Consider the following 27,424-nt stretch of genomic DNA (forward strand, 5'->3'; position numbering starts at 1 on the left):
GAAGTTGACCGTGTCTGCACAGCTTCCATGATAAAACACGCCGTCTGCTTTTGTTTGAGGAAGCAGAGACTCATGGGAGTTTTTTTTTTTTTTTGGGTGTTTAGAAGTGTGAGTGCACACTGTGTGTGTGTGTGTGTGTGTGTGTGTGTGTGTGTTGTGTGTGCACAGTGTGTGTGTGTGTGTGTGTGTGTGTGTGTGTGTGTGTGTGGGCATGAACGTGTGTTAGAAATATGGTCATCTGTGATTTCATGTATTTTTCTGTGTGTCTGCGTCTGTTGTGTTTGTCTGCTCAGGAGTGTGTGTGTGTGTGTTTTTGTGTGTGTGTGTGTGTGTGTGTGTGTGTGTAAAGAGGTAGCAGGTGTCCGCCACAATGAGTTTGCTGTGAGGAGTGGGAAATCAGATTTCATTTTCCGTGATTCTCGGCTTTCCCTCAAGTATAAAATACACTGTATTTGCCCTCCATTTCATGCTCAGCTCTTTCTTTCTTTCTTTCTTTCTTCCTTTCTTTCTTTCTTTCTTTTTTTCTTCCCTCTCTCTCCCGTCTATCCTCTGTGATGTGTCGTCGTGCTGTGGATCTTTTGATTAAAGTATTCTTTGTGACCAGGCAGAGAAGAATGTTCCCTCTGTGTGTACAAGTGCTGGATTCATTATACCAAGTAACAGGCCTGAGGGGAGTATGGAGTGTGTTACTCACAGGTGTATGCACACACACACACACACACACACACACACACACACACACTCTCTGAAAGCACTCAATCCCCAGGAAATGCGTGTCTATAAGTCAGGAGCAGTTTTGAGCTGATGAATAACAGAAAGAAAGGAAGGACTGTAATAAGTCTCGCTCAGATCAGGTCATGTGACCGACTCCACACATGGGACGAGGGCTAATTAGCTGCCGATGCGACGCACCTGGTGAGAGAGCGCCCGTTTAAATTTGTGCGTCACAGAAACAGTCCTGCAGATTCGTTTTCACCGGCACGTTCTCACCTGTAAGTACGTCTCTGGTGTCTTTTCTTAAAGGTCCCGTAGTGTAATCCTTCGCTGTGTGCTGAGATTGGGCATAAAGAGCAAAAAGAGTCTCTGAAGGGAGTTGGGTGTGGTTGAATGGATGTGGTGGTTGGGTGGTTCAAACACGGTACTTTCACCCAGGAGAATTTCTTCTGTGTAGTGACACAACATTGATGAATCCTCGTGCAAACATGTTACTGTAAGTCGGCGACCTGTGTCCTAAACCTAACCAAGTCGTCTTATTGCCTTATCGTCTTATTAAGACATATTGTTGCCATGACGACAATGGCTATCTCAAAACGCTTAAAATGTGAGATATTTCTGAGCGAGCTTTATTTTGAAAGTCAAAGTGGACCACAGAGCTCCGCACGTGCCAAACTGAAGCTAGAGGCGTGTGGAGAAAGTTTAAGTCAGTTTGAGCTGGGAGTGAGAATGTGTTTCTAGGAGACGACGCGGATGATGCAAGGCCAAGTCAGCGGGTCGCTCGTGTAGCGAGTCAGACCTTTTCGCCTCAGGTAGAGCGGGTTGACCAGGGTGAACCGGGAACATCCTCGTATTAAATTTGCAGCATGCAGGTCCAGGCTGTCAGGTCACAGTCATGATGGATGGATGGATTGTAAACACACACAGGAAAGTTTCATATGCCAAACAAACGGTTCTATTAAAAATCAGTTCGTTATACGAATGAAATGCATAGATGACACATTACAGCGATGATCTCCTAATTTTTGAAGTTTAAAACATCAAAATCAGCTGTTTTGTTCTGAACTGTTGCTTTTTCTAAAAACATTTCGTCAGGTTTACTTCCACATGGCCGGAGTCAGTTTCCAAAGTCTGAAGCTGAAAGTTTCCTGCCTGTTTATGAGTAGAAGATTTGGTATCTCTGCAGTATGATTGGTTAAAATTAGAGGTTACAGGTGCCGTCAACCAAAATAATAGTAGGCTGGAAACTGATTTCTTTCTTTTTTTTAAACATTTCTGCAGAAGCAAATTGCAATAAAACATATCCAACATAAATGACCTCCACTTAAACAGATAGCATGTGGTGGTTATCATTAATACTTGATGAGCCGGATTGATCAGAGCTGGATTGCACTGATCTATGTGTCTGTGTGCTGATGTGTGTGTTTTCCCTGAGATGAATTGCTGAGTTCAAGGAGCTGTGAAATAGACCTTGAATGCATCACTGATAAGACGACAACATACAGGAAAAAAAATGCAGAGAAGAATAGAAACCAAGGCTGCTCCCAGCATGTTTAAAACGAAGAACAACATTATAATAAAGAGTTCTTAATTAACAGAAAAAAGCAGCAATTTCAGGCTGCGTACTGAGACATAAGAGAGGAACACTTGATTTGATTAAATGATAATTGCGTTCATTAAAACAGAGTCAGATCAAACTATCAGATATAAAACATAAGTGTAAGAAGCAGGTATTATACTTTAAGTAAGAGAAATCTATATTTTCTTCAGGTTACAATGACTTTTCAAAGCAGAGAATTTGTGAAATCAGATTTCCATCCAGCACATAAAAACAGCAGTACACAAAGAAGAGGAGAAATCTCTCTCCCTCTCACTTTCTCTCTCTCTCTTATCACCACGGCCATCATCGCTCTCTCCGGCCGCCGTCGAAAACGGGAGGAAAACAGATTTTTGCCAGAGCAATTGTCATTTATGGTGCAACTGATTTTTCCATCTTTTCCGCCACCTGGGTGATATCTTTTCTCTCCTCTCTGGTGAGCCGAGTCCTCCTTTATCTGTCGCTCTGTCTCACACACACACACACACACACACACACACACACACACACACACACACACACACACACACACACACACACACACAGATACACACACTTTTCACTTTCTCTATCTTTGAATCTCTCTCACTTTCTCTCTGAGCTCTCGCTAAGACTCGACAGCACTTTTGGATTTGCCACAGACAGACATGTCGACAGAAATACACACCGGCAAACACACACGCGCGCACACACACACACTATAAGGCATGTTATAAACCGGCAGGCGATAAAAAACTAATATTACCAACAGCACAACTATTACTCCTAAATCTTCGCTCCATCCCTCCTTTTTTTTCTTTAATTCTTTTTCTTCCTTTGCTTTTTTACCTTCTTGTACAACTGTGTGTGTGTTTGTGTGTGTTACACTGGCTGTCAGGAGAAGCAGACGGTGTAATAAAGTGAGAACTGTTCAGACTGGACGGATTTGATAACAGCCACTATGGATTCGTTTCTCTCTCTCCCCATTTAACTTTAGTTTGGTCATCTTAAACAACCACCTCACTAGTTTATCTCCTCTTTCTCTCTCTCTCTCTCTCTCCCTTGCCTTTCTTCAGTACATCTATGGAAGAATTATCCTATCTTTATTCAAGAGCGCACATTTTCACTTTAAGAACATGATTTCTCCTTCTCATACTCAGATTTCTGCTGCCTACTTTCAAAATGTGTGCTCTGACTCAAAACATCACATGCTTGTGCTCACATTTCTTCTGCTTGGACACAAACATTTCGCTCGCACTTAAATATGTCCTGTGCACGCTCAGATCTAATGTGCTCGTGCTCAGATCTAATGTGCTCTATTGTACTCTATGTTCTCCTCTATGATTAAGGAAAAAGATTCCTGTAACTCATTACAGAGATCAGTTCGTATCAGAGTAAAGACAGCTCAGTCCAAAATTTAGAAGTTTTGTGGTGTGCTGGACTAGTGAAGGTATTGGCCATGGACCACAACATCTTCCACCTCTATCTGCAATCCAATGAAGGCATAAAAGGTCAAAATGCAGTTAAAACAAACAAGAAAACAATGGTTACGGTGTACCACAGGGATCTATTGTGGGCCCTGTGCTGTTGTACTTTTATAAATAAATAGATATTATCAGACTGATTGCCAAATCTAAATTCATGCACATGACAATGTCCTTTTAGTCAACACAGCACTGAGTAAATTCTTCCTGTCAGAAACTGTAAATAAAACACATTTTGACGGGGTCAGATAATGCACATATCTTGGTAAAATGGTTAAATTAAACATGTCTATTGGTAAAATGTGTATCTCTCTGGTGTGGATTATTATATTGTCATATAATGGAAACACGTTGCTGCCTCTGCTCTGAGGATAGATTGTGTTCACCAGTCCAATTACTATAGTCACCACTGCATCATATATGATAATGCAATTTGGGCTTTCCTGTCTGGCGTACATAATGACTTTTTTTATATTTAATCTGCAATACAAAGCCGTTGTTGGAAAATTACCATTTTATAATTCTAGTCCATACTTAACCTGCTACAGATATTAACTGATGAACTGATGAACGAGTACTCAACTCAAGTTTAAATGCAGATTTTTAAAAATTATTATTATTGGCCTGAAGAACGCTCTTAAACAATCAGACAACACATCAACAGGCGTATCTGTAGCTCCTCAACAATAACTTTCTAGTTAGTATCAGCAGTTTTTCGAGTTCGAGCATTACATTACACTCCTAGTCGATGTGTTTTGTTCAGCTCAGCTGAGGTAGCAGTTCTGTTGTGAAAGTTTCAAATTCCTCCTAAAATGAAGCTCAGCTGTTTGTAGCCTCCAAATCTTCAGTGTTTTCATCACAACTGCAGAGGAGAAGCAGATGTCTGTTGTTGCTGCTCCATGTTGAGAACAAAAAAAAGATTTTATTTCCTTTATCTTCATCACACTGGCTTCTTACTCATCATTCAGACTGATCATTTCCCATAATTTCACCAGACTGAGTCACACAAACAAAATGATTCATGCAACCAAACAAAAGTTTACACGGTTTACTTTTCCTCGGTACGTCACACCAGAAGTATTGCACGCAAGATAAGACTTATTCTCTGTAATCCTTTATATTCCAGACACACACATTGTGTCCCATCTTCAAACGGCATGCTGGAATCGTAACACAGTGCAGTAAAAACTAGATCCATATACTTGGTTCCCTCCGGGTGTAGTAACACGGGTCACTTTTGAGTGCATGATGCGTCTTCCGACAACAAGGCCCCAAGATACGCAAGATAAAACCTTTTTATGGGACCAGGGCTGCTCCTCGCATATATCCACACCGATGCACACACACACAGAAGTATTTATTGGCCCACAGTTACAATGCTGTACTCCTGCTGTATCGCACTTTAAAACTTCATGAGCCCTGCTTGTCTTTACCACAGTGCGAGTGTCTGCAGAGACAAAGCGGTGTCCTGTAGGGAGGAGCGCTCACACCCATGCAAACTCTTTTTGTTTAAACATCCAATGAACAGTTTTGATTCCCCTCGAGGTGTGGGAGTGTGTTATTTTACTGCCACCATAACTTCTAATTAGTGGCAAAAATACAGCCTGTGTTGATTTGTTAAATAATTCCCTAAAATCATTTTCTGAATTTGTTTTTGCATCTGACAAAAGGCTAAAAAAAAAGAGGTACACTTCTCTTTTGTCTTTAGAATAAATTTCAAATGATGTTTCCTCGAGGTGATGTGCAGTGCAGAATGTTTGTGTGTGTGGATCATGACACAGAAACTGTAGGTGTGTCATCTACCTGTTCAAGATCAACTGAATCATATCTGGTTTAGTTATTTTTGGTGTGTATGTCCAACATGTATCTTGAGTTATTCAGGACACCGCAGACACTTTTTCTGCAGGAATGACCTAACACCACGACACGGGGACAGCATTTCATTTCAGAAAAAAATCCCGTGTGCGACGGGGTTTTCAAATAAATGATTAAACGACGCTTTAAACCGAACTGTGCAAATTCCTTTAGAGTTAACTGATAGCACAGCATGAAGCAGATGACCTGTTACTAAGGCGACCTGCCTCCTAACATACTGTATAATCATTTTTCAGGGTGCTGGCTGTACTATTAAAGAACTTTTGGGCTCTGAGCTCATCCTTCCCCCTCTCTTCTCGCTCCATGTTTGCTTCTCTTCTTCCTCTTTTCCCCTTCTCCATCCTCATTCCTCCTCCATCTTTTCCACCACCCACGGCTCGCAGCCCTCCTTCCCAAACAGCCTTCGCTCTTCCTTCTTCTTCCTCCTCTCACACATCATTAGCATCACTGTATGGTGGCCAACTGTAGTTGATTAGCAATTAGAGTGTGTCCATACTGTTTCTGTATCCATGTCGGAGCCGTGTATGTGTGTGTGTTTCTCTGTGCTCTTTAAAACACGTCCTTCAGTTTAAAACGTGCAAGCACAGGCTTCATTCACACACACATACAAAAGGCACAAGTACGTGCATCTACTTCGAATCAACAAATGCGTGCATCTGTGTTTTCGTGCACGTCTGCGCGCTCTCCGCATGTCATCGCGGGCGCCAGGTTGTGTGTCGCCGGGTGGCCTCTGTAACTCTCCGCTGTAAACGAGCTGGCAGAGGGTGGGATGAAGGGACGTCGGGAGGGGAAACAGACGGAGGGAGGGAGTGATTGAACGATCTCGCTCTTTCTTCCCGCGGAGTAACATCAGGAGAAGTTGTTGAATATAAATGACGTTAATGAAGAGTAGAGTCTGTTAAAGCAGTTGTAAAATACAGCTAACAGGTCGCCGTTAAAGGAAGGAGTCAGTGTGTTTTTTTTACTTGTTTATTAAATCTACCTTTCTTCTAAACAAGCGAAGGAAATTGCAACATGATGAGACCATTTTGGCGGCTTCCAGTGAGTCAGCTTTAAAAAAATGTCCTGGAAAAAGTGAAGTGTTTGTGCTTTTATTAAGACGCGCATGAAACCATTTAGCAAATGTAACACACAGAGAATGGAACAGCGACAGCACATTTAAGTAAAAACGAAGCCTCGGCTGGCAAAATTGTTCCGTCTTTCAGGATAATGAGGATAATTTACATCCTTGTTCTCTGCGTTTCTTTTAATTTTCTCTTTTCATGTAACCGAACAATCGGTGCTTCATCACAACAGCACAGGCTCATGAATGTTCTGACGCGGTGCATGACTTCACTTTGTTATTACTGGGACACATATGCATTCAAATGCATGCAGGTTCTCTCATACATAGAGATGCTTATTGTCTTTTACTCCCAGAGTCGGAGACGCACATACACACACTCACACTCACGGCCTCCATATAGTTTGAGATGGATGAGTGTGCGGTGACTGACAGTTGATTCATCGGTCCCGCAGCCACCATACATATTCTAATGTAGCCTTGAGGAAAGTAAAATAAAAAAATAAAAAACTTGCAGAGTGAGATCAGGACTTTGCTTTTAGACAGCAGGAGGAGAGAGGCCATTATTCTTAGCTAGCATAACGTAGCTGTCAACTGACAAAGCACCTGCCACAGAGAGAGAGGAAAAAAAAAAGATTTATACTTAGAAACCAAGACTTCAATCAGAAACTGTATGTAAATTCTCTATGTCACAGCGACTGGATGCACTGCAGAGACGAGACAGCCTGAGCGGTCAGTCCTCCGTTATACATGCATTTAGTTTTTGAGCATCACTGCCCCCCTGACATATTAATACAATCAGTTTATAGAGTCTAATATCATGATGGCTCTTTCCCCCGAGTGTCAGTGATTGATGAATGATAACGCGAGGAGTGAAATGTGTGAAAATAGAGATGAAAGGTGGATTCGATTCTAAAAAAACTGCAATTCATATTCGACCAGTGGCAATAAAATACGTGTCTGCTGCCTCAGAAATCAAAGAAGTGTAAAGTGTTAAGAAGTGACATGCGTTCACTCAAGCATAGCACATGGGGTCACACACCTTCTTTAACCTGTGGCAACTACTAATATGGAACCATGACACCAGTCAACTTAGCAAGTAAATATGTGACATCAGGTTAGACCTTCAAAATAAAGCTTGCTGAGAAATATTTCACATTTTATGAGTTTAAAAAAGTCCAAGTTTGTTTGGTTTTAGGCCCCAAAACGACAAAGTTTGGGTTGAAATAAGCGGCTAACACAACGGTGCATAACACATGTAATGTAATCAACGTTATGTTACGTCAGTAAGTTATATGTAGTGGTTAAAAAAGGCTTTTGACTTTTGGGTTCACGCGGTGAGCAGCCGTCTCCATCTTTCTTCCTGCTACGTCACCTGATTTCAGCGGCACATCAAAACATGACGACAGATTAGGCCAGTATGTAACATCATGTCGTCAGCTCCAGATTAACAAGAGGTCCAGATATCATCCTTACGTGTTTTCTGAGCAGCTCGGGCAGATTTTTTTATTATTATTATTATTATTTTATTTTTTTATCATTCTGCTCATAAGTGTGTCACAGCTGCTGTCCAAGGTGCTGATCCCGGGACCGTCAGAAATGTCCGTGGTAATTACCCACAGTTCTCCTGCTGATGAGCGGGATTCTCACTGTCACAGTCTGATGACCAACAGAAAAAAAACTCCACAAATATTTCCCCCCGTCATTGTTTCCATCTGCTCCTGTTGCTTTCGGGAGCGTGTTTCAGATTCAGGTTGCTGTGTCCTGACATCATTTTGTTAGTCTGCCTCTCATTGCTGTGGAGGGAATGTAGAGTTTCAGAGAGGCTTGTGTGAGCTGCAGGGGTGATTTATTTATTTATTTATTTATTTTATTTTACCATCTGGCCCAGTGGTGCATCATTTAAATTAACTTTCTGCTGATATGTCTCCATGTCAGCTGAGTAAATTATCAACAGCCTTTATCCTGAGAACAGTGAACACGTTCACCCTCTCGCCTAGATTCATACACAAATATTGGAGGGAATGCAAATTTACAAATCTGGAACAAAACGTGCTATAGCTTAGTTTGTTTGTTAGTGACCTGATAACAGATTCAGCAGAGGCCGCGTCTCTTAAATGCATCTTGGTTGTTTGCATCGATTGTATCACAAACCTGCCTGTGATTGGCTCGAACAGACACTTCTGCAAAAGCAAATTTAGTTGCATGAGTCACTTTTACCAACATTTCTCAGCAAACAACACTTTACTTACCGTCGTGCAGTGTTGTGGAGACCTGTATTCATCAATGGTCAGTTCAGCCAGCGCAGTAAGTCTGCGAGTGCACAGAAGTCTAAGAAGTTATACACTGAAAGGTTTATTGAAGCTCGGCCAAGGAGAATGGAGGATCTATAAATAAATAGATAAGTACATTTGTCGCCTCGTCGGCTCGTCTGTAAGAACAGTGCCGTAGTTACTCTGTGAAACATGTTCACGCTCCATGTCTGACCACCTATCTGTTGGGACAACCCTGTCCTGTGACCTCGGTTACCATAGTAATAATAAGTAACTATGTGGCACGTTGAATATTAAATGACCTCACATATGGGGTGACTATTATGTGCGCTGGAGCTTTTTCATTAACATTTTGTTGTAGCATTCCAAGCAGGTCTTTCTATTTATATGGATGTTGGGTGTCTGCTGTCTCCAGTTTGGTTTTGAAAAAAAAAAAAAAAAAAAAACTACAGGGGACTCATAAAACATCGTATGCTTTTAGGCTTGACAGAGGCCATTATTTTAAAGTAGCATAATGTGAAACTCTGGTGGCAAAGTAGCTGTCAGCGACATGTCAACAATGTGATGGATTAATGCTACAGGTGGAGAATTCACTCTGTGTGAAGCTTTTAGCAGCAGCTGTTTTCAGTGCAAAAGTTAAACCGTGTCTCCTTCCACTTCACATTTATGAGCAGAATAAGACGTTTGCTGCCTCACGTGGACGGTTTATCGCGTTACACAGTAACATACAGCATATTGCAAGAGTCTGCGAGGGTCCCAGGTTAACACAACGCAATACAAAGTGTGTCCGACTGGAGTAAAATTGGGTAGTGGTGCAGTCATAACAGACGCTACTGAGATTAATGTTGATGCCAATCGGATTGGAAATATGGCTCTCCTCACTTTCTTCCATCAGGTTTATGGATATTTTTTTTCGGGGGGGAGAATCAATGGAGGCCTGGAAATATCTTGGAAAGCAGCTGGTGCCACAAAACGCCACGTAATGAAATGATGCATTTCAAATTGTGTTTGTTATTTTTGAAAATTACACTGAGCACCCTCAGGGTTGTACAACATTCATTCATTTGTGTGAGTATTACACACTTAGGCACCGCTGATTGGACTTTAATGCAGTTTTCTGGTGAAGATGGGTTCTGTAATGTGTTCTAATTCAACGGCGGTGTAGGCTCAGGTGGGGATACAGTTCCAGTCAAAACATGGTGATGCATTTGAAGTGCATGATCCAGCAGGGAGAACATGTTTTATTGAATTTTGCACCACAAAAGAAAGAAAAGTCTGAAACTTAAACAGACCACCTCCTCTTTTTTTCACAGCTCCGCCGACACCCATCGCACCACCCGAGCTCCTGGCCGTCGGCGCCACCTACCTTTGGATCAAACCCAACGCCAACAGCATCATCGGCGACGGGCCGATCATCCTGAAGGAGGTGGAGTACCGCACCACGTCAGGGAACTGGGCCGAGACCCACGTGGTGGATTCCCCCACCTATAAACTGTGGCATCTGGACCCAGATGTGGAGTATGAGATCAAAGTCCTGCTGTCCAGACCTGGGGAGGGAGGAACGGGGCCGCCGGGGCCGCCGCTGGTCACCAGGACTAAATGTGCAGGTGAGTGACGCCTGTTTTTATCTTTCATCCATTTCCTCGCTGTTGTTGGTGTTTCACTTTTGATGCTTTTCGGTCTTGCTCCTGTTGTCGGGGATGACTCATGATCGTGTTATTGCAGCTTTGAACCTGTTGCTGTTTCCTCGTGTTCTTTGCTCAAAAGTATGAAGTGAATGTTCAGCTCACACATCAAATATAACACTGCAGTAAAGTTGAATATACTCTGGCTCAGGTATGGTTGAAGTTACGTCTGAGTGATCTGATTTGGAGACAGAAAGGATGACGAAGGGGGAAGAAAAAATGTTTCCAATTACTTCTGCTTGGGAATGAGGGCACAAATCAAAAGGAGATGATAATTGGGATGTTAAGAAGGTGCCCCAGAGATGAAGGAGAGGTGGAGAGCAGGGGTTGAAGGAGGACGAGAAGGAGGAGGAGGAAGAGAAGAAGGAGATGGGGGAGGTTAGGAGGGGCCAATCATGGCTGATAATGAGGATCCCAGCGGGGGTGTAAGGACACAACGAGTGGCAGTTCATTTGATAAAGTGACAGCCCATCAAACCTCAGATTTATGGAGTGTGTGTGTGTGTGTGTGTGTGTGTGTGTGTGTGTGTGTGTAGCAGGAGACTCGGTAGGAAGCGACCACCACCTTTCTTCTCTTCCTTCCATCCGTCTTCCTGTTGATGTTTTGGTTAATCCACACTTCTTCTCTTCCTTCTCTCCTCATTAACTCGTCCTCTTCTTCTTCTTCTTACCTTAATTAGTCTTCTTTCCATTTCTTTCCTTCCTTTCCTCGTCTCTCTTTTCATTTTTGAACACATGCTCTCTTCTTTCATTCATTCAGTTATTCTTCCTTTGCCCCCCTCCTTCCACCAAACCTCCCTCTAGTGTTCTTTTTCCCGTCTTTTGTCTGTGTTCTCCATCCCGCTGCTTTTTTCTGATGCGGAGAAAAGCCTTTTTGTCTTCGGAGTAAAAGATGGAGGGAGTAAGACAAAGGGAGGATGAGAAGAGAGAGAGAGAAGTTGGTGACAGAGTGAAGGTGCTCGTCTGAAAACAGATTCAGCATCTAACCTTTGATTCACAGACATCTGAATAGTGCTGCCTCTCGTTGAATTTTCTATTTTCCTGACGATGCCTTTATCTCGTATGTGTGTGTGCGTGTGTGGGGCTCTACTTGTTTATGTTTCAAATACTGTAATGTAATTGGAATGGGAGTTGGTTGTGTGTGTGTGTTTCTGGTTTCTTCTTTCACTCTGTGTTAATCAGCAGGTGAAAATGACGTGCTAACAGTCCAGACGCTCGCCGTCTCTCTCTCTCGTCTCCTCTTTGATTCTGTTCCTCTAAACTGTCTCTCCACCGGCGCCTGTACACACTTAATTTATGTCCCGGCTTCTTTTGTCCAGCAGAATAAACGCCCTGTGTTCTGAACAGACACACAAACGGGCACATAGTCTGTGGACATTGTCCGTTAACCTCTTCTGCTCGACTTCAGGGAGTAACGATTATTCTGAAATCAACATCAGCCACGAGGGGCAGACATTACAACAATTACTGGCTTACAGACGGGTGAAATAACAACATGATTATGCATTTTGAAGTATTCCTTCATCCATCAGCTCATTTCTGGATCTGATGACCCGATGCTGCAGCCTGTGTCTGTTCTCCATCCTAAAGGATGATGGAGGTCATTCAACATGTTTCTCACTGTCAACAAATCTCCTCCCCTGTCTCTGGCAGTCAGCCTCCTCTGCTACTGAATGATGAAATGATATAATAGATGTAAAATGAAATGTCACTTAAGCAGGAGAAGGGAACTAGATTTGTGGGAGAGTTTCAGCTTCAGATTAATTCACTTTTTTTTTTTGATCCAGTGAGATTTTTTTCCAAATTAAAATAAACGCAGCGCAGTGTTCCTGGATTAGTGTGGCTCGCTGACGTGTTTGAATAGTTTTTGAACAACAATGGAGCTCTGCTTCTTCCACATGTTCATTCATCGTCATCAGCTTGTCCCGGTTATCGTCCTCTGTGAAGCCAAATAAAGTCGACCAACAAAACAGTCGTAACAAAGATGAAGAGCCACACACACACACACACACACACACACACACACACCTACAAACACACTCTGTCTCTCTTCAAACTTGCATGTTGCTAAGACTTTAGATTGAAGTATGTCTCAAAATCAGTGAACATGTTGTGAAGTGTGTGGATGGACGGATGGATGGATGGATGATGGATGGACAGATGGATGGATGGATGGCCAGATGGATGGATGGATGGACGGATGGATAGATGAATGGACAGATGGATGGATGGATGGATGGATAGATGGATGGACGGATGGATGGATAGATGGATCGACGGATGGATGGGTGGATGGATGGATGGACGGATGGATAGATGGATGGATGGATGGATGGATGGATAGATGGATGGACGGATGGATGGATGGATGGATGGATGGATTCATGAAGGAATAAAAGACAAGCTGGGAGAAGAAGAGGGGGAATAAAAGAGGAGATTGGTGGATAAGAAAGTGGGACAAGGCGATGGCTGATGTGAAGTGAAGTGGGACAGAGGTGGTGGTCAGTGTGTGTGTGTGTGTGTGTGTGTGTGTGTGTGTGTGTGTGTAAAGGAACATGTGTTTCTGGGCTAGTGGCACTGTGTTGAGCTGTCACATCCATTCATGGGGTGCTGTGTGTGTGTGTGTGTGTGTGTGTGTGTGTGTGTGTGTGAGTGTTTGATGGGATTGGAGCAGGCAGGTATGACAGATGTTCAAAAGGCTGCTGGCAGCGTTGGTGTGTGTGTGTGTGTGTGTGTGTGTGTGTGTGTGTGTGTGTGTGTGTGTGTCTGCACACCTTCTGTGTTCACATTTCTGTTCACGTTAGCTTCCACGGCGCCGCTCTTTGTAGCATCTTCAGACATAATTCTTTTTAATATCTGATTCATTTGAATGCGTCTTTAAAACGACTGTAAACAACTGTCGTCGCTATCAGACGTGTTCGCTTCATGCCAGCTCGTATCATCAGTGTGAGTGTTTCTCAGAATTAGTCTCCTTTCTTCCAGGCTGCCAGCGCTTTGTTTTTTCATTCCCTCTTAGTATAAAATGAGCCGACTTGATATTTGTTAGATAATTAATCAGTCAGCTGAAACATGCTTCCAATTATTTCTCAAGATCACGTCTAACGTGTAATTAGGTTGGAAGAAAACAAATATTTTGGAGACTCTTTAAGGAAGTAAAGTCTGAGGCTTAAAGCGTTTTCTAAATATTTTGGTACAATCCTGAAACGTGATGTTTGTGACGAGCAGTGACATGAATCATGGCTGTGTGCATCACACGTAAGAATTAGGGCTGCCACAAACGATTATTTTGATAGTCGACTAATCACTGATTATTTTTTCGATTAGTCGACTAATCGGATCATACGTGAATTGATTGTCTGGGAGAGGGTCAAGTGGGCGGACGCTGTAGAGCTCGCGGACGGATCCGTGAGCCACCTTCGCCCCCGAGTGTTTCCATGCCGACCCAGAGCCACCGCAGAGGGAATGCCCCCGGCGGAGGCCAGCCAGCGCCGGGGAGAGGTCCCACGAGGGGATCCTCCAACACTGTGCGACCATCCCTGACCCGAGTTGAATCCCCCGGGCAGACTGCGCGGAAGTTGCGAAAAAATCGCAGCAATTGGTTAAAATTACAACACCGCCCTGAATTCACGGGGATTCACTGAAGTTGCGTTGAAGTTGCAAATCGCAACATCGCGATTTCCTGGAGGGTCTGTGTTATGGTATCATTTACGGTACAGTCAGGCCTGACGCCGATTACCACGGCTGCAGCCACAGTTTCGAGAGAAAAGCAAAGTAAAAAAAAACAAAATAAATTGTCGACGATTTTGTTCGTCGACATATTCGTGACTAATCGACTAATTGCAGCAGCCCTAGAATAGAACGTGTACGTTCAGCATGGCACAGGAAACAGGTTTACCTGAGTGGCTGGACGTTGTTATCCGTCTCCGTTACGTATCCACCTGTTTTGTCGACGGAGTGACACCTCTGACCTCGGTTACCATAGCAACGATCCGAACAGCCTCAGCCTTTACTAAACACAAGCACGCGGCTGCTTCTGTATCTCAAGGAGACGAAGTCAGCGTCCCCATAAAAACTGAAGATTTGTGTGCTAGATACTAGAATAGAACATTTCCTCACAGCATGGACCGGGCTGTGTGCTCCCGCAGGCCTCGTCTTTTACACATGGAGCACTGAGCCTCGAGTACTGATCTCAAAGATTCGATCCCTGCAGCAGCAGCAGCAGGAGCTAAGTTCAGAGATTGTTATTGTCTTGGAGTCTTTAAAACCTGAACTGTTCTTTTTAGTTCCTGTGTTAACTCAAATATAAGAGCTTGAAGCATCCTTAAGAATTATGCTAAAATTGTTTTTATCTTTATTGCACACACTGATCGGCTGTTTGGCTGACAGTTATGACAGCTCTGATTGCTAATTGGAGATATTGCTTATATCAGCAGGTGGAAACAACCAGAGGGCAGGTGGAGAATTCTGCTGCATCGAACATGATTCAAAATAAATGAAAAAAGAAACGTTTTAAGGAGATTTCAAACAGAAAAAGAAAAATATCACCACCTGTGCTGCCTCTGGCCACCCTGCTGTTCTATAGATATGTTTCCATGTTTATCCAGACTGACGTCTTTCCATCATCTGTGCAAACATCAGATCTGCACACAGATAAAGTCAAACTACGTGTCCTGCACCTCGCAGCGTCTCTCCTGCCGGGCTGCTGACAGCTCCGCGATCCGAACACTCCGTCCCACTGGGCAGCAGTGGAGGAAGGGAGTACCAACGTCTGGTTCAAATGTGGTTCAGCTGACCTCAGTGACAATCTGCACCACATGAGCTGAGAGCATCAGGGACACGAGCCATGCTGCCCTCTGTCTGCATCACTGTTTGGTTTGTAAAGCTTACAACGCGTCATGCTCGTCACCTTGCGTTGCTCCGTGTGCAGTGACACAGTTTAAAAGTTGACATTTGGCTGACAAAATGCGAGTCGACTGATGACTCAAATCTTCGACTTATAGGTTAGGCAATTCATGAATAACGCCAGTGAATAATAAAAGAACAGGCATCTTTAAATATTCCAGAAACAGAAGTGTTGTGTCCTCAGGATGATCTTCTGGAAGGCTCTGACACAAATGAAACCCTCAAGTCCGGCTCAAATCTCTCGAAACCTTCACCGGCTCCACACACTACACTGTCATTCCTCTGTTGTAGTGGACTCTGCAGCTGGATGCTGGTGGATTCAGGCCATTTCCCCCTATAACCGGCACTGCGGCAGCGGCGGCGGCTCCTGGGAATCCAACAGCGATTTTAACCACGTACCTCCTCTTGCGTGGCACATTTGTGGGAGCGGTGTAAAGGGTAGATCGTGGAGGCGACTCCCCGTCTCGCTCGAGGGCGCAGCGAGGACGCAGCCTTGATAAATGATTGATTTCATAACGCGTTTACCTCTTCTCACTTTGTCTTGCTCTTATCCCTCCATATAATGACTCCTTCTTTACTTCTCAAGGCTGCGGAACAATTCGTCACCCTCTTTTCATTTGGATAATATTTCTCTGCACCCACCTCCACTTTCATAGACGACACACGGCGGACCGGTTGCTCCCTCCCTGTGTGACCTCCACGTCTTCAAATCAACCTCTTCTCTTTCTTTGCTTTCCCTCTTGAGTTAGCCCTGTTGCTGCAGAGAGCCTGTCAGAACGCACAAACACACTCCTTGATGTTTCGCCTTCCTCCCCGCTCTCTCTTCCTTGATCTCCGCGTCTCGCTCCCCTTTTTTCCTCTCCTTCATCTCCCCCTACTCCTCCCTACTCCGCTGTATTCCCGTCTCCCCTACCCTGCATTGAAAATATTACCTTAAACTCAATATTCCCTTAACACAAAATGCGAATATTGGCTCTGATCTGCGTCTCTATAAATATGAGCTTTTGACTTGAGCATTAGCTCTTCAAAGTGTAACTGCATCCTCCTCGCTCCTTCTCCTCCCACCTCTCCTCTCCTCCTTATAAATTATTTTTATGTGAGGGATGATAATGTAAGTGTTGGCTAATATGTTACCCTGTAAAGATGGACTTTTAATTCACCCGCTGTACATAAATCTTCCTTTAGTATCTTTTCTGTGCCTTTTTCCTCCCCTAACGTTTCCTTCCCCACTCTCTTCTTTATAGGAGGCAGATGCTAATGTGAATGTTGGCCAATATGCAGCACTCTATAAAGACTTAATTCACCTGAGGGTTATATACTAAATCCCAGCACCTTCTTTCCTCTCCCCATCTCCCTCTTTTCTTATAAAGTAGATCTTTATGTGAAGGATGGTGATGTGAGCGTTGGCTAATGTGTTGCTCCATAAAGATAGATTTTTAATTCACCTGCTGGGTATATACTGATTTGGCTGACACCACCGCTTCCGCCATTCTGCCGAGCCAAGCAGTTTAATGCAGTTAAGAGGCTGCATGCGTCTCGCATCAAACGCGGTCACAATGAAACCCGTTCAGCGCTCAGGTATTGGATCTGTTGGGCTGCTGTGAAATAAGCACGCCGTGTTGCAAAGCAGATAACATGTCACACGTCTGTCTTCCCAGCTGCTCGCTCATGACGTAACCGCGGCCCTCGAGGCAGGAGCAGATGCCAAACGGCTGCTCACCTGCACCCATCTTTCAGCTCCTCTCTCTGAATCCGCCCTTTATTACCCAGAGCACTTTGACCTCAACAGGAAACAGCTGCACTGTACTTGCTATCCGTTTTATCTGCGTTTCTGCAGTAGAGGTTGGCAACCTGATGACCGAGGTATGGGCCACATCTGGAAAATGTGATCTGAGTTTAGACCCGTGAGACGTTCCTGGAATGTTTCTGAACCAAGGTGACCCACCTCTCTCACTTTGAGGCGTCATCAGAACCGATTTGAATAAGACAGCGGCACATTTAGATTCCTGTTGTGAGAGATTTTCATTTTAATTAAGTTTTTATCTAACAAAATCCTTGATGTTAACATTAAATGATAATTTAGTTCCCCCCGAAGCCTTTCTCATTATCAGTCCTCTCACTTGTGATAAAAATTTTGCTCATCAGCCGCATTGTAAGTATACAGTAGGCAAGGCTTTTCAATTCATGGGACATCATCAAATGACTAAGACATTTCTATACAAGTCCAAATGAAGTTTATCTTAATATATTTTGAAGTCAAATTAAGAGGAACATCGTCCAATTCAATCACCAATTACTGCAGCTAACATTTGTGCACGAACAAGCACAATAGTCATTACATCAAGTTAAACTCGGACGTGGTTCTGCAACGCAACACAGTGTTTAATCGACATTATTAGTAATGCATTTTCAGTTTAAATGAAGTGCCTCACATACATACATAAGCACATAGATACATTAAACACCACAACAATTAACATCCAATACAGCACATTTTTCCACCCATATCCTGAGTCCTAACACACGGCAGTCACCAGGTTGTTTTGTGAAGAGCCATCCTGCCATAGCATACCCATCTACAGGCAAGGGACCCGTATCTGTGACCGGATGGATGCAGGGTGAAGGATGAGTTGGGTGGTGGTTGGATGTGTTCTGCGTGTAACGGCTTCACCGAGAGGTTAGCGGTTAGGCAGGCTGATAAATTCTGAGGTGTGGTGCATGATGATGACGGTAAACATGTTGATAAAAGCAGGAGGAACAATAGAGGAGAACGGGTCGCTCTATACTTTTGTAAAGCAGCAACAGATTGAGCAACAGAAAGTGCTTTGAGTTTGCACACAGTGTTTGTTGGCAGTGTTTGTGGATGTCAGCGGTGTGTTGGTCAGAGTTGAATCTATTGTCCAGGGTCCAGTCTGAGGTATTCGAAACACTCCACCATGATGATGATAATAATAGAAATAACTTCATTTATGTAGCATTTTAAAAGCAGAGTTTGCAGACAAAGCACAATATCAGTATAGCAACAGAGAGCCAGAATGTGACAGAGAGAGAGAGAAAATGCTGAGACTACCCCTCGAACAGGAAGGATTTCTGGCCAAACCGTATTTCCAATCATTGAACCGAAATCACTGGGAGCATCCTGAGCCCTTCCTGAACGTCTACATAGTTATTTTGTGTTGATAAAGTGAAGAAATGTGACCTTTAGAGCGATTCAAAGAAGCGTTACTTCTGCTTTCCTCCAGAAATGTTCCCGCCTTTTTAACATGGCAGTCTATGGGGCTGTGGATGGGTGTTGCTCGTGCATCTTTGTGTGTTACGCCAAAACTATAAGGCTGACAGCTTTAGCAGACGAATGTGAGTGAGAAGACAAATTTTCCTACGTTTCTATGTATAAATCATGTGTGTAGTGGCGCATTTGAGGCCACGGTAGTCGAATACGTTTTATTTTTTCACTGATTTTTCTCTCTGCTCCTCACTCTAGCTGATGATGTCTTTCACTCTAGCACAAACATTCCACCCATTACACACCCATTATAAACCCAGAAATCTGAGTAAAAACCTGCTCAACTTTAAGCCTTGATAGTTTAAAAACGGTAAAAGCTGTCGATGAGTGAAGTGAATCACTGAAGAGAAGGCAAGAGTACCTACATTTTAAAGTTTGAATGAAGTCTCTCTGTGAAAGTATGCCAGAGCAGTTCATTGTTGAAAATGTCTCCCGAATTATTATTATTATTATTTTCTTTTTCAGGCTTTCCCATTCATTCCTATGAGAAAAGTAATAGCACTCGATTCGGGATGAAAACGCACGTTTTGATATATAATTTGTTGGGGTCCTCTCATCGCTGCGGGCCGCATTAATGTTCGAAAGATAAGATAAAAAATAAGACAAAGAAACACGCAGAAGAACAATAGTTGACTCGTGTCGTGGGCAATAAAATAGTGTGGTAGAATTTTGGCTCAGTAAATCCCAGTTTCTCCTTGTCCTCTCTCTGAACAGATTCACATCTTTCCTATGAGCTGAACATCTTGACCCAGAACGGCATTTTTTCATCACAATGCTGTGCAGGCATAAAGGAGGCTTTTACTTGTCAAGCGGCTTGTGTCCGTCATGCTAAGAGCAATTTCACCATTCGCACAGTGGTACAAAAGTAGCCACTGTAGTTCAGCTAGTAAAAACTTCCAGTTTAGTATTCAGGTGAAAAGAGTTTCTCTGGTTTCCATTTGTGCATTAGCAGAGAAAAATGTTTTTTCCACCTAATAATGCTTCTATCGTGTTATCTAGTGGCGTGACCATGTTGTTATCGTAGGGAACTATGCCTCTCACATATTTATGGCTGGCTGTGGTTTGCTTTTAGTGCTGATGATCAGACATTCGAGATGATTTTATATCTTCTTGTAGCCGTCAGAGGTTGCTGAGTCTTTGTAATCACAGATCATAAAAGGACACTTTCATCCTCACATTTTGCGACCAATATTTCTCTGCTGCATTTCATTTTCAGAAATAACCCCCGGACATTACCTGTCTTATGAACTTATTTTCCTCTGGAGCCAGTCAGACCAGGGGAACTAAAACGCAGCCAACCTTCATGTAATCACACTTCTGAGAAGAGAGGACTTGAATGGAGCAACAAGACTCAACTCGACGCAGATGAAACTGATTCCTCTCATTTCTCTGTGATTACTCTCTTTAGCTTTTCTCATCATGCTACTCTAAGTATAATGCCTGTCATGTTTCTGTCCTCAGCCCTCTGTCCTTTTCCAGTTTCCCTTTTCTCTCTTTTAAGGTCATTCTACGTGTTTTTTCCTGTCTTTTCTTTTCTGCAGTGCAGCGTTCTCTCATTCACATGCTGAGACTGACAACCACCCACAGAGTTCCTCAGACTCACTCATCACTCTTTTGTAATGGCTCTAATGTCTTCTCGGTCTTTCTGCGTAGTCTCATTGTGGCTGTTGTTGAAATCCTGCGTGTTGGAGTGCCCCCTTTCATACGAACTGTGAAGCATGTCGCTTTGAGGGATGCACGCCACTTTCCTGATTGACACTCAGGTTGTCGTGACTGTGCGGAGGCTCAACTTTAAATTCAAGATGTCGCCGTAGAGGTCATGCTTTACACGACTCACTTGTGTTAAATTGTTTCAGTTCAGTCGGCCCGTGTTTTCAAAATGTGTCCCTGTGATTAAACCACTAGTTCAGGGATTGTGGATCGTGCCACACTGAATGTCTTCAATGATGAATACCGATGAACATCTTTGTAAGGGCGCTTGAACTGTTCGAAATCATTTCCCACAGCATAAAGACGATGAATGCAGCTCACTGTGAAACTCTTGAACCTGTTGAACAACCTTCAAACGTTACGTTCCTCAATTAAATGAGTTAGATAGTGCGGCAATACAGCAGGTGAACTTCTTTGAAACATTTCAACAGCAAACAAACTAACAGAAGAACTTTTATTTTTATTTTATAATGAAAGGTTTTCTTATTACCACTTCCAAAAGAAAATAATGATAAAGGAAACAACAAATTATGTCAAAGAAATCTCAAGAGTGCAAACAGTTTTGAGCCTCATCACCATGATCCAGTAAATTGAAATTGGATTAACATTTCTCAGAAAAAGAAAAAATCAGAAATCAGGTGTGTGTGTGTGTGTGTGTGTGTGTGTTTCCAGGAACCTTTTAAGAATGAGCGTGAGGTCGACAGTGTATGTGTTATTATGTGTCATTACTGAAGACTACACTGACCTGCTGGGTTTACAATTACCACATAGACTCATTGATTCATTCTTTGAAAGGATTCCTATTTTTGTGTCTGTGCACATATTGGTGTTCATGTCTCTCATACAATATGAACACACACACACACACACACACACATGTACATTAGTTCTCGAGGTACAAATAAAGTCATCTTGACACGTGCATCAAAGTTTTCGGGTCTTCTGTTTTAAACAGAAAGGACTTCCAATGTTGGATTTAAACTCTGCTCCGTCCGGCTCCTTCATGTTTCACGTCATGTTTATTATATATAACGCTCCATAGTGTCGTATCAGGTTGCAACCTCCCAGGCCAAAGAATGAAACCAACACGTAAGTGCCAAAAACCGCAATTCTCTCCTGGCTGCAAAGGCGATTCGAGTCCCCATATTAAAATTCTGGCAATAGCAAGACATGTCTATTTTCTGTTTAAAAAAATGCTAGATATGGAGGCTTAAAGTAAAATGTACTGTTTCAGGAGGGTAAATGTCAAAGGTCAACAGTGAAGACGAAACAGTAACTCACTAATTTGCCCGTTAGCGAGGCATATGAGCCGTATCTGTTCCAGGGAGGCTGGAAAAAAAAAGTTAAAAACAAAATGCAAACTTTGCTCATACAGAAAATGTCCTGTTAAAAGTTGTTCAGCTGCTGCACATGCTGATGGGGGTAAAAGCCCAAATTTACATGCATCACCAGCCGGTTATATGCACGATGAATACATTTCTATGATGCTGAAAAGATGCAGAATCATATATGCAGAATGTTTTTAAAAAATCAATTTTTACCCAATTCTGACAGAGCGGGGGCACATGGGAGCTGTGTCCTTGTTAGACAAGAGTTAAAAAGACACGACCATCAGAAGAAATACAATATTTTAATGAGGCGTATGAAACCAGAGTCTTATGAATCAAACATTATGATTCAGGTCGGTCGATACGTTTGCCACAAAGAGAGAGGCGAGTCCGCAGGCCTTTTATACTCAAAGAGAATGTGTGTGTGTGTGTGTGTGTAGGTGTTTTTGTTCTCCTCTCCATGCTAGTGTGCGAACGCTTGAATATGTGCGTCTCCGATCAATCAGGCCGATGGGACGCGGGACAGGCTGTGAATACCTGATCGCGTCTCCATAAACATGATGCAGAGCACAGCAGCAGACTGACGGCGCGCTCTCTCTCCCGTCCCTCCATATCTACAGCTGAGATGCCCTTGAGCACGGCACGCCGCCTCCAAATAATGGCCTCTATCCTCTGTGTGTGTGTGTGTGCATGTTCCCTGGAGGCCGTTTCTCATCCTGATCCCACCTGCAGTGGAGCTGCGAACCATTTGGCTTATTCCCGTCGCAGCTGTAGTTGATCCATTGTGGAGATAGTAACTGCAGCTCGGATTAAAACACTGAAAAACTGAATGATTATGTACAGTGTTAGCGTATTGGAGCAGGTGGTGAAACAAAACAAAGATAAAAGTGTTTAGGTTCAGGGCGGCACGGTGGAGCAGTGGTCACACAGCAGGACAGCTCTGGATTTGAACCCGCCAGCTGGCTCTTGAGCTAATTGACCAATCCAAGTTGTGAATTTGAGCATGAATGGTTGTCTGTATGTGTCAGCCCTGTGATTGTCAGAGGTGTACCCCGCCTCACGCCCAGAGTCAGCTGGGGTCGGCTCCCAACCCCTGGATAAGGATAAGTGGTTCGGTTCAGGTTCTGGCATCGAGAAGATGAACATGTCTCTGGATCAATAAGAGTAAAACCCACAGCACGGAAATCGGGAAAGAAACTGGAACAGGGACTAAATGGTAAATGGACTGTAATTACATAGCGCCTTTCCAGTCTTCCAACCACTCAAGGCGCTTTTATACTACACATCACATTCACCCATTCACACACACACACACGCACACACACACACACACACTGACGGCATCGGCAGCCATGCAATTTACCAACTGCTCATCAAAAGGGAGCTGATTCATTCACACACACTCACACGCCAAAGGCGCTGCCTTCAGGGACAATTTGGGGTTCTTGTCCAACAACACTTTAACATGCAGACCTCCCTATCAACCTATTTCAGTCCAAGTTACATGTATCTCCAAACCACCCGGGCGATATTCCATAACACACCGGTTCCCAAACCGGGGGTCCTGAACCGCACTCAAGGTCCCTAAAGCTTCAAGTGGGCTCGTAAGGCCTTCTTGATTTAAGGGCTGGATGAAAACTGAAAGATTTAACAGGCCTCTATCCTGTAATGTTTGTGAAGAAACCTAAATGAAATAGTTTTGTTTGGATAATTATGTATGACATTTTTGGAATAATTGTACAATTTATTAGTTGTTCTTCTCTGCTATTCAATATATTTCCTTAAAATGTGTCAGTCAGGGCTCGTCAGATTACTAAATGAGAGAATCAGGCTTGTTTTAAGGGAAAAGGTTGGAAGCCTGTGCCACGAGGCAGATAATCCACCGCCTTTAGTAACCTAATTGCTACAAATAGAAACACAGATCCAGAAAAATCTACCTAGATACCCCGACGACAGTTCAAATCTTCCTAGTAACAAGCCTCTATTCTGAGGGTGTGTTACATGTTTGTCACGGCGGAGCAGAAGGGGAGTGTATGGGTGTGAAGTTTGTCTGTCTGAGGGATGAAGTGAGAACTGCTTAAAAACCAGCGACAGACTTGAAAAAACACGAAGCAGCAGTCACGTTACTCGGCGCAGAGATGCAGACGTGCGACGTGAAGGTGCGTTCAAATGAAAAAAACAAACAAACAAACTTTTATTGACAGGATCGAAATGCACCGAGATCAACAAGCCGTTTTTTTTATGAATCGCACACACACGAACATTAACATGCATGCACGCTTTTCCGCCCTCACAGCAGTGTATCGGTTGTAATCAACACTTGAGAGAGCTGTGAGCAGGCAGAATGAGTAACGCCAGGGGTGAGAGAGAGTGTGTGTGTGTGTGTGTGTGTGTGTGTGTGTGTGTGTGTGTGTGTGTGTGAGAGAGAGATGTGTGTTGATGAACGTCATGGGGGAAGTAGAAACTTACTACAACACTGTCTCGGATGAAGAAAAAGATAAACAACCAATGCCAAACACACATAAACGTATAGATTTCATTACGTATGACGCATCACTACACTTCCCATAATCCTTTGAGCTTCTCCTGTTTGGCTGATGACCTGTCTGAGACCAAACAAAACACCATGAATTCTGGGTAATAAGGTGCTGTAGCACACAGGGCTGTGACACACACACACACACACACACACACACACATAAATTGTTACACTGATACATACAGTACATAGACACACACATCGCTGCAATCATTTGAGGAGGCTAGATGAGAGGAACACACACACACACACACACACACACAGACACACACACACACACACACACACACACACACACACACACACACACAGCCAACGAAGCAGAGTTTGAGGAGGAAGCCAGGCGAGCACAAAAGAAATAGAGGCTCTTTATTAGAAGAAAATGTTTCCCATCTTGCCCGCAAATAAGTCGCTCACACACACACACGCGCACACACACACACACACACACACACACACACACACACACACACACACAATGCTGCAGGGCTGTCCTTTGTTGCGAAGCCATCAGGATCCAATTTCTCCTTCATTAGGTCCGTGTCGGAGGTACAGTCGCTAGGTAGCTAGCCTTGTCCCTGTCACCACACACACACACACACACACACACACACACTTAGAGTCTAAATGCCCCTTATCTTCCTCCAAACCAGAAACATCAATAAGAGCCTTGTAACAACAAAGTCGAAACACACACAAGCACAAATACACACTCATACAGGAATGATTTTAAGAAGCAAGATGAGAAGGCCACAATCAACACACACACACACACACACACACACACACACACACACACACACAATAAGAGTTTGGTAATAAGTCCTGCTGCACATCCCTCGAAGGAGAAATAACAAGGTCTCATAGATGAGAGTGAAATAATCATAGTTTGTGTCTTTAATTGACCCTCACAATTACCACATATGATGGGTGAACACACACACACACACTCCTTTCTCTCGGTGTAAGTAATGCTCTCTCGCCCCCCCCCCCCTTTCCCCACCTCTGCGGGGTGAGATTGGAGTCGTACTTGTTGTTGGAATGCGGTGAACAGAGCCAATCACTTTGGCACCAGTCTGCCTCTTTAGAAGTCAGCAGCAGCTGGTGTGTGGATGGTGTACACACACACACACGCACACACACACGCACACACACACACACACACACACACACACCATGTCACACGCAAAGCATAACATTGACACACACACACACAACACAAGCGATGGGCGATGAGATGCACACGTTTTACACACAGCATTAAAATAACTCTCTCTCTCACACACACACACACACACACACACACTGCAAGACTCCCTGTTACTGAGTTAACAACTACTGCAGTTGGTCAAGAGAGATGCATGTGTGTGTGTGTGTGTGTGTGTTTGTGTGTGTGTGTGTGTCAGACAGGGTGAAACCCATTAATTGGAACAGGTCCGGCTTTAATTGGTGCTCTTTGGTAATTGGCCTTTTGGGGGCGATTTGCATTGTTTCCAGAGCAACAAGCTTGTTTCCCTATATCTAAGCACAGCGGGACGGAACGGAGAAGGCAGGGAAGAATAGAGGCAGGGCGGGGTGGCGTAGAGGAGAGGAGAGGAGAGGAGAGGATAGTTTGATGGAGAGAGAGGAGAGTGAAAGGGGTGAAGAGAGAGGAGGGAAGGATGTAGGGAGTAAGGAAAGCACATGCTTTTGTATCAGGAGAAGATGAGATCTTGGATGGATGGAGGCAGAGGAAGGATGGCAAAAAACAAAAGGAGTGAAAGAGGAGAAAGGAAGGAAGAGTAAAGAAGGGAACAGATACCAGACGGCAGATAAATAGTGAGCAGTTTAGTGACTAAGGATGGCGGCTTAGAGAGAAATGCGGCAGCAGCTTCAATTCTGGGCGACTCTCTCTCTCCGATAGAAGCAGTGGAGGCGAACAGAGTGGATTAAGGTTGAAAACTGCATTTTCTGACACAGGAAGTCAACAGCACCACACACTGAACGGGACAATTGAAGAAAAGTGGAACAATTTTCATCACCTCACTCAGTGTGAACGTTTGTTTTTGACTATGTGTGTGTGTGTGTGTGGCAGACTAAGTCAAATTCCTGTGCAAGACTTTCTCAGACAACCCAGGACGTGTCTTACATGAAGAAAGTAATCAAGCCAGCGCTAAAACTTTTTAATAGGAGGAATATTACTGTTTAACTTTTTTCACATTTTCATTATGTTACTTTTAAACACCACTCATAACGTCATCCTGTAATCACCAGAAACCGCCTTTAGAAATGAATGTTTCTAATGCCTGTCAGAAAGACTGATTAGGTGAACAGAGTTTAATTTGCATTTGTCTCTTGCTGAGCTGCCACAGCTGAAAGGTCTTTGAGTGACCTCATAGTCGACTGAAATGCAGAGAACCCTCCCAGCACTGCTCGTGCAGATCTTTAACAAACAAACAGGAAGCTGATTTCAATCAGAATCAGAATCAGAAATACTTTATTAATGCCAGCAGGGAAATTGTTTTTGTTACCACAGCTCCCAAACGGTAAGTTAGATAGTAAGAAAACAAAACTTTAACAATATACACCTATACGATATGCTATTTTAACACTATATACACATGTATAAATAACAGTTAAATAGAACCAGTAACAGTGAGATAAAAACCGTGAGATATGCAGTATGCAAATCTAAACCTTATGAAGACTTTATTGTATTGAATGTATTGCACAAGCCAGTTCGATGGCTACTGGACTTGACTTGGAGTGTCTGATATTTTGAGGGAGGAGTTGTAGAGACTGATGCTCACAGGTAGGAAAGACTTCTTGTGTCTCTCTGTGGAGCATCATGGCGCCAGCAGTCTCTGACTGAAGGTGAAGCTGTAGAAGTGAACCATAGTACGAGGTGGAGAGCTGAGCAAACTAAATGTGTCTACACTAGAGTTGCACGATACCCACGGTATACACGGTACCCCGCGGTGCCAAATCATAACCGTCGCTACTATACTAGAAAT

At 43.5% G+C, this 27,424-nt stretch overlaps 1 protein-coding gene across 13 annotated transcripts in view; it reads left to right on the forward strand.

The window, feature by feature from the left end:
* The window catches only part of ptprt (protein tyrosine phosphatase receptor type T), a 345,472-nt gene that overhangs the window by 98,976 nt on the left and 219,072 nt on the right, over positions 1–27,424 (forward strand). For all 13 annotated transcript variants that reach the window (XM_027279178.1, XM_027279180.1, XM_027279182.1 and 10 more), the window contains exon 8: positions 10,299–10,592. In XM_027279178.1, the coding sequence (XP_027134979.1) occupies positions 10,299–10,592 (294 nt within the window). The remainder of the gene's footprint in view (positions 1–10,298; positions 10,593–27,424) is intronic.

This window comes from Larimichthys crocea, chromosome VI, assembly GCF_000972845.2.
Source record: "Larimichthys crocea isolate SSNF chromosome VI, L_crocea_2.0, whole genome shotgun sequence".
Taxonomy (NCBI): domain Eukaryota; kingdom Metazoa; phylum Chordata; class Actinopteri; family Sciaenidae; genus Larimichthys; species Larimichthys crocea.